We start from the raw sequence: 8165 nt of genomic DNA, 5'->3' as shown, positions 1-8165 counted from the left end.
GCCCTAGAAGCAAAGTGTGTTTACAGCCCGGAGCACTGTACAACCAGCAGAATCAAGTAACAAAAGCCTATTTTTTTTTTAAAAAGGCCATGGAGTACTCTGTGATCTGTGTCCTATATAATAAGGCTTTTCTCAAATAGGAAAGAATTGGAGAAAACAGCTGTTTACATGGTCCAGCATGTCTCCTTCATACACGTCCTGTTTGATATTAATCATAAGATTGCTACACCAAGAAAACCCAAATAATCTGTTTGGAGTCATCACTTCTGATGATTGCTCAGGCTATTCACTGCTAATCAAGAGGATGTTATGAAAAATGAGTCAGACCACTTCCGGTTTTCAGGATGTGCAAAGACTCTATATATAGAGGGAGTTCCCTAGTTGAGATATTGGAACAGCCGGCAGGTGGGGAGCCTTCAGATTTCTTTAGCTAAGAAGACAGAGGTCAGCATGCACAGCCTTCCTCTGCTGCTGCTGCTGCTGCTGTTCTGGGGCACGGGGTCTCATGGCTTCCCAGCAGCGACTTCAGAAACACAAGAGCAGGATATGGAGATGATCCAGGTAAATGCTGAATTTCAATGCCAGAAATGCAAAAGCTTTCATTTGCATTTCCCCCACAGGATAACGAAGTAGTAGTAGCAGTATAGTGAAATTTACGCAAGAGTGGATTTTTTACAAAGAGAAATATTTCTTAGAAAGGTCACTCTCTCCCAGAATGTATCTAGCCATGCATAGACTCTCCTTTTCAAGCTGGAGGTGACAGGGAACTAAAGGAATGATATGCAAATTTAGCACTACAAATTGTAACTCTGACTTCATAGTACTTAATAGTAAATAGATTTCTTCTCTGAAATTGCAGTTTTCACCAATAATAAAGGTAAGAAGGACCATGAAATCTAAGCATATTCTTTAAAAATAGCACTGTTTCAACTAAAACTGTCAAATCTTTAGAAAGATGGGAAAGATTTCGCATTTTGTTTCAGTAATTGTATCTTTCACCAGAAATACCTGGAAAACTACTACAACCTGAAGAGTAATGAGAAACAAATTAAAAAGCAGAGAAAGATTACCCCAGTGGTTGAAAAACTGAAGCAAATGCAGAAATTCTTTGGGCTGAAAGTGACTGGGAAGCCAAATGCTGAAACCCTGAATGTAATGAAGCAGGCTAGATGTGGGGTGCCTGACGTAGCTCAATTTGTCCTCACTGAGGGGAACCCTCGTTGGGAGCACACAAACCTGACCTACAGGTAACCAAACTGAGCACCAAAGTAAGAATGCTATTTCCCATCAGAGCCATAAGAAATGAGGTCCTATGTGTCTCTAATTTATTTCATTTTAAGGATTGAAAATTACACACCAGATTTGCCGGGAGCAGTTGTGGACAATACCATTGAGAAAGCCTTTCAACTCTGGAGTAATGTGTCACCCCTGACCTTCACCAAGGTCTTTAAGGGTCAAGCAGACATAATGATATCGTTTGCTTGGAGAGGTAAGCTCTTCTTACAGCAAAACTTCAACAGCTTAACTTTATCTGGCCACTAAATCTCTTCACCTTTACAGCTAGAATTCCTTGCTTGAGAGGAATGTTGATTTTATGGGCTTAAGGGGGGGAAATTATGTCATATTTGATGGAAATCTGTTGTCCTTTTAGCAAAGCAAATGCTTGTCTTCCTCTGTTAGCCTAAATAAGAATGAAGAGGGTCATTTGTTGAATTCTGTTTCCTGCAGATCATGGTGACAATTCTCCCTTTGATGGACCTGGAGAAGTCCTTGCTCATGCTTTTCAACCAGGCCCAGGTCTTGGAGGGGATGTTCATTTTGATGAAGATGAAAGGTGGACTAACGATTTCACAGGTAAGTCAACCAGTCTTGCCTTTCTCAATTCCCCCATCCCTTCAGGGTTCATTGTAAGAATTGATTGATTTAACTAAAAGAATACATCAATGGAAGCATTTTTTTTTACTACCACTTAGAAAATTCATAATACATTTAGAAAAGAGTAAGAAAAGTGTATTTCTGTTAGCAACAACAACTTATTGGCTACAAATAGGCCACTTTAAAATTTCTATTAAGAAAAATGTTGAAAATTCTAATGTTTTACTTGTGGGTATCTATATAGAATTTTTTTACTAGAAGAACACACCAAGATTTAATAGTGGTAGTAAGATTGCGTGTAATTTAAGGGAGGAGAGGCTATACGTGTTTTCCAAAATTTCCAGCATTAAGCATATAACAATTTTATAAACAGGAAAAAAAATCATGTTAATAGATCTCTATTGCTTCTTTGTGAAATAATATGTGTCATCTATTCACTGACAAGATTGATGAATCTGTGCTAGGCTCTCAGTCAACTGAGTTTGCCTTTTAATTGTATCAGTATAATCATAGAGTTTAGGTTTTAACCTATCTCTTCACTATTAATAAATATATCCCTCTTGCCTTAGGAAAAAAAAGTTTTTTATATATTTTAAAAAGCTATAAAGAAAATATGAGCATTAGTCTTTATAGAGTTGTACATTACTTCTAAATTAAATATCTCATAACTGAAAACATTTCAATTAATTACAAATGGGTTTATTGGCACTTTTAGATTACAACTTGTATCATGTTGCTGCTCATGAATTGGGCCATTCCCTTGGACTCGCTCATTCTTCTGATATTGGGGCACTAATGTTCCCCAGCTACATCTTCAGTGGTGATGTTCAGCTCTCTCAAGATGACATCAATGGTATCCAGGCCATATACGGTGAGTATAAAGAAAAATATCATAGACAAGGGGCCATTACAACAGCCACTAGCTATATCTTTTAAGAAGCAGTCCTTCATCGTTTATGTAGGTTTCCAGTGCCAGGCGGCACTAACTCAAGATCCCTTTTTTCTTTAGGACCTTCCAAAAATCCCACCCTGCCAACAGGTCCACAAACCCCACGAGTATGTGACAGTAAGCTAACCTTTGATGCTATAACTACGATTCGGGGAGAAGTGATGTTCTTCAAAGACAAGTAAGACATCAATTCTTCTAGTTTTGTGTTTGTAATAATAACAACACTCACTACTATGGGTCCCTATGGGCCACTACTGTGCTTCACATGTTATTTATCTTATAATTGTTTACATACACAATTATGTGATAGCACTTGCTTGCATTTGCAAAACCTAATGAGTTTATAACAACTTTGTTTTCCCACATGCATTTTGCCATTTGATTCTCAGAAAGAAATACCACTGAAGCGGAAAACCAGTAAATATAATCCCATTTTAAAGATCAATAATGTAAGGCAGAGAGAAACAAAGAGACCCTTTCAGGGCACCGAGTTCTTTGGTAACAGAGCAGTAATTGCACTTCTGACCCCTACTCCAGGGCTCTTTTCATTTATGGCACTCTTTATGTTGATCAGTATGTTAGTACTTTATTAAGAGAAATCAGTCCTTCTCATAGCACCATCATGCTGATACCTTTTAAGTATCACTCCTTCTATCCTGTAAAAGATAATCCTCCCAAAGCGTGTGATCATGATAGGACTCTGTTGCCCCCAGAGGCCTAGAGAAGGGTGGGAGCCATTGTGGAGGAATCCCCATGAGTTCATGAGCCCCCTCTCTTGGGAGGATATGAGCAATCACAATGTGCTTCCCACCTCAGAAGACCCTAGGTCTCCCTCTGCAGCATGTGGCCTCAAAAAGGCTGGGGTGGGTCCCCTCACACGGGAGGAACAGGCCTGTTCTGTGTACCATACTGATTTCTAAAGGACCAGGCAAAATAATAATATTGTCTTTTTCTGAATGATACAGTCCACAGCACATAGAAAGTAGGGGTGCTCAGAAAGGCTCGCTTCTCTTCAGCTATTTTTTTTAGTGTGTTGTTGATGCTGTTTTACTACTTTGTGTTTATATCTACCCCAAAATGCAGGGTATTGGCTGGTAATGCTTTTCATCCTCTTCTTAATTATTTTTGAGTGTATAAGATAAGCTTGGATGTAAACCACCTAGGGTGTGGCTCAATGCTGGGGATTTCTAAGGAAATACATGGTGTTTAAGGAAAGCTCTTAGTATAGCAGGGCACATCTATCCAAGCAAGTATTTGAAGGATTACTCCAAGGAACAGCACAAAGTCTAGGATTTGCAGGAACTGAAAGGACACTGAGATCATTTAAATGTCACCAAGCCATGAAGACATGGAATGCTAGAAACAGTAATAGTAACTGTTACTATAACTGTTACAAGGTCTAGAAGTCAGATTTCTGACTGCCAAGGTCATCATAGTCTTCCCTTGGCCTGGAATCTGGAAACTCTTCTGTCAGCCCACACGACAGTCTATGCTTTGCCATTTCCCAGTCCTTATGGGCTATAGAATCAGCTTTGTTAACCACCAACCAAAGCAAGATAAAAAGACTGGCTGCCAGATCTGAGTTTAAAATTAACCTTTGCCTCTTATCAGCTGCATGGCCTTAGACACCTCCTTTTGCCTCCTTGACCTTAATTTCTCATCTGTAAAATGAATAATATTCCCTTGCAGGATTTTTATGAGGTAGGGCATGACGTAGGTAAATGGCCTATATGTTGGAAGTGTACACTAATGTGGATAGGATATTCATTTGTATTGTGTTCCATCCAGTGCTATGTTGCAGGGGGGATCCCAATGGCTCACCAAAGCTGATTTTTAAATTTTGAGAATTTTCCAGCTGGTTGTTAAACACAGCTATTATTAAAAGTTAAATTATATCAACTTACAATTGCATTTAAACCAAAGATAATAAAAATAATAAAAACTCACCTCTTTGTACTTAATTTGCTACATTTTACTATTGATTTATGTTCTTGAGGTTGTTTATACCTAATGCTATTTGTATGGTAGAAATCCTATACAACAGCCACTACTGCACATGTTTTGAAATCTGCCATGGTGGGAGTATTTTCACTATGGAAACAAGCAAGTGCTACAAACCGGGACTCCTCCCCACCCCACCTTAGAGAGTCGGATGTTAAATATTTACCAGCACACCACTAGTGCCAGCAATAGAAGGAGATGGATGTCAGCCAGCGCTTGCTGTAGATTAGATCACAACCTTTTTTTCTTTTTTTTTCAAACCAGGTTCTACATGCGCGTAAATTCTTTCTACCCTGAAGCTGAGCTCAATTTCATTGCTGTTTTCTGGCCAAATCTGGCAAATGGACTTCAAGCTGCTTATGAGGTTGCTCATAGAGATGAAGTCCGGTTATTTAAAGGTAATGCTTCCACTTATTTTTCAGTTTCTATGAATTCTTTTTTTCATTGGCTGAGATACAAGAGAATACTAACTCTCTCCATGGAATTTTAAAAAATCTAAGACTCACCAAATCAATGTGAGTCCATCACCTTAATTAAGAATTTCATAATGTATTTCTAAGTCATTTAATATTAAAAGCATATAACTGGAGATATAAATTTTCTGGCTTGTTTATGAATCTGGACTTATGAAAGTGTTTTCTGTAAAAACTATTTGTGCATTTTAAACCATCTCCACATTGCTGGGGGAGCTGAGAAATAAAACTGAGAGACTTGGATTAGTACTGTAGAGGGCTGGAACAGAAATATTTGAACTGTGTGATTCCCTAGAGCTATTTTAATACAAATATTAAATGGATATTCTTTTGTCCCACACTGGTCAGCTACATGGTGAGCCTGCAGCCTTGTTACAAAGTGTGGTCCTCACACTGGTAGTGTCGACATCACCTGGGGAGTTTGTTAGATATACAGAATCTCAGTTAGCATAAGGCCCTTAAGGTCCATCCATGTTGTCAGGTCCCAGTCCAGACTTTGAATTTTAACAAAGTTCCCAGGTAATTGGTATGTACATTAAACTATGAGAAGTCCTGAATACTATGAATTGACTATCACTGAGGTGGCATCATGAACTTTCAAGTCATTTGGACATTTGGAAAGAAGCCCCCAACCTCATAAACCAGTCATTCTCAAAGCTGTTGCAGACTAGGATCATCTGGGAAACTCTAAAAAATATACTGATTTAATTGGTCTGGAGTAGGATACTCGCATCAGTATTTTTAAAAACCTCCTGAGATAATTCTAATATGTAGGCAAGACACTGCTCTAGCGTGTAAGTCTAAGAACTTACCTGGCAATCTGTTCACTGTCTGCAGTATTTTCACCCCCGTTTCTTGATTGGCAGGTAATCAGTACTGGGCTGTTCGAGGGCAGGATGTGCTGCCTGGGTACCCCAGGAGCATCTACAGATCCTTTGGCTTCCCCAGAAGTGTGAAAAATATCGATGCTGCTGTTTTTCAGGAAGATACTGGAAAAACATACTTCTTTGTTGCTCACCATTACTGGAGGTAAAGACTGAGTGCAGAAAATATTAGGGCACCAGTTCCCCCAAGGTAGAGAGAAAGTTCTACACTGAACCATTTTTAAATGAGTCTCATATTATCTTGGCTAGCTGCTTTTTCTATGAATGGCATCCAGCCTCCAAACCTCTTCATCAATAATTACGGGTATTATGCACTACCTGTCCCAGGAATCCAGGGAGCACTTGGAGCTGAATTTGAAAAAGATGATGTAAAAAGGAGGGCATTCATCTTCGTAGAGCTACATCAGCCAACAGAAACTTATGTTTAGTCACATTTTACCTTAATAGGGACATTGTGTGGCACCGACTGAAGACTTAGAATTAGATGCTGGAGTTCAGAAGGACCTTATAAATCTTCTAATCCACCCAACATCCTACCTCACCTCATCCTGCTCCCCATTTTACACATGATCTATGACATTAAAAGTTCATATTATAGGGGCCGGCCGAGTGGCTCAGTTTGTTAAGAGCTCGCTCAAGAGTTTGAGCTCTGAGCAACAGCGGTTCGAATCCAGCCCGAGCTGAGCAGCCGCTGAGCTGCCAACAGGTAGCAGGATGGCTCAGCTAAAAAACAAACAAACAAACAGAAAAGTTCATATTATAGTCTTGCTGTGAATTTTCTGTAATGATTTTGAGAAGGCTACACATTTAACGAATGGATCTGACACTTTTAATTATTTTTTGACCAGGTATGATGAATATAAACGATCCATGGATGCAGGTTATCCCAAAATGATAGCAGATGGCTTTCCTGGAATTGGCAACAAAGTTGATGCTGTTTTCCAGAAAAATGGTAAGTGAATATGTGTGTGTATGTGTGTGTGTGTGTGTATGTGTGTGTGTGTGTGTGTGTATTTTTTTCTTCTTCTTCTATATATCATTGCCATAGAAAAGCATCCGTATTGTTATTTTGACAGGAAACGCCAAAAATATTTGTTCTCCCAAATGACTTGGGTTTTCTAAGAATTCAAGTTAAACCTAGAAATCATTTGTATAACATAGTAAATCTCTTTTGTTTTATTTCTAGGATTTTTCTATTTCTTCCGTGGAACAAGGCAATACAAATTTGATCCTAAAACGAAGAGAATTTTGACTCTCGAGAGGGCTAATAGCTGGTTCAACTGCAGACAAAATTGACCACTGTTTCAAAGCTGAATAGAAAAATATATTTTGAGAACCCAAGGAAGGTATTTTCCTGAAAAGCAATGTTTTTTTTTTACATAAAATACAAGGCTATTAAGTAAAATCTCATTTTATAGCTCACTCTGCATATTTTTTAATGACTTAGAATGCAATGTATTTTGTACTGTTACAATTTTGTTCCACAAATGAGAGCTAAGGATGATCAAGTTCGTGGCTTATTGATTCATATGAGCCAGTTTTGCAAAAAGAGAAGCTCTTTCCAAAGTAAAAGACTCTGAGATTGATCCTGGAGAGTAGCCCCAGTGATGAACATCTCTCAGCAGAGAGGATCTTCACCAGAAGAAAAGGACCTGTGAGCAGCCACTACCCAGTATTATTCCAGTATGCAAGGGACTACTTTTAATGTAGTCCCTTAAACAGAAAATAAAATGTTTATGTTTTGAATAAAGCCATTCATGTCTCTACTTTTTTATAAACGAATACATTTAAATTATATGGTTGTTATTTCTTGATTATAAAGCCACACTTACAGAGGTTTATTTTACAATTTGAAATAGGAAATAGACAACTATGCAAAATATTCATGTGGAAAATTAGGAAATACAGAAAGTTCAAATATGCTCCATTCTCATGGAATTTACATCATATGTAAGTGGGAAAAGTCTATTTCCCATGTTCCAT

General features: G+C 38.3%; 1 protein-coding gene across 1 annotated transcript; it reads left to right on the top strand.

Annotated features, from left to right (window-relative positions):
* Nucleotides 1-405: 405 nt before the first annotated feature.
* LOC109376363 (interstitial collagenase-like) lies at nt 406-7932 on the top strand. The gene is made up of 10 exons (XM_019632269.1): nt 406-561; nt 1003-1247; nt 1341-1489; nt 1729-1854; nt 2591-2746; nt 2885-3002; nt 5090-5223; nt 6165-6327; nt 7031-7134; nt 7369-7932. The coding sequence occupies exons 1-10, from the start codon at nt 451-453 to the stop codon at nt 7476-7478; spliced, it is 1416 nt and encodes a 471-aa protein (XP_019487814.1). The 5' UTR covers nt 406-450; the 3' UTR covers nt 7479-7932.
* Nucleotides 7933-8165: the final 233 nt, after the last annotated feature.

The sequence above is a fragment of the Hipposideros armiger genome, unplaced genomic scaffold (genome assembly GCF_001890085.2).
Source record: "Hipposideros armiger isolate ML-2016 unplaced genomic scaffold, ASM189008v1 scaffold_1114, whole genome shotgun sequence".
Lineage (NCBI taxonomy): Eukaryota > Metazoa > Chordata > Mammalia > Chiroptera > Hipposideridae > Hipposideros > Hipposideros armiger.
Note: the sequence above shows the minus strand (reverse complement) of the source record. Positions and strands in the feature narration are given on the sequence as shown.

What these genes read in the sequence shown, in the direction of transcription:
- LOC109376363 (XM_019632269.1), top strand. Translation starts at nt 451, where the DNA reads ATGCACAGCCTTCCTCTGCTGCTGCTGCTGCTGCTGTTCTGGGGCACG. An exon ending in GTGATGTTCTTCAAAGACAA is followed by an intron (nt 3,003 to 5,089) that starts GTAAGACATCAA and finishes TTTTCAAACCAG; the next exon opens with GTTCTACATGCGCGTAAATT. An exon ending in GTTGCTCACCATTACTGGAG is followed by an intron (nt 6,328 to 7,030) that starts GTAAAGACTGAG and finishes TTTTTTGACCAG; the next exon opens with GTATGATGAATATAAACGAT.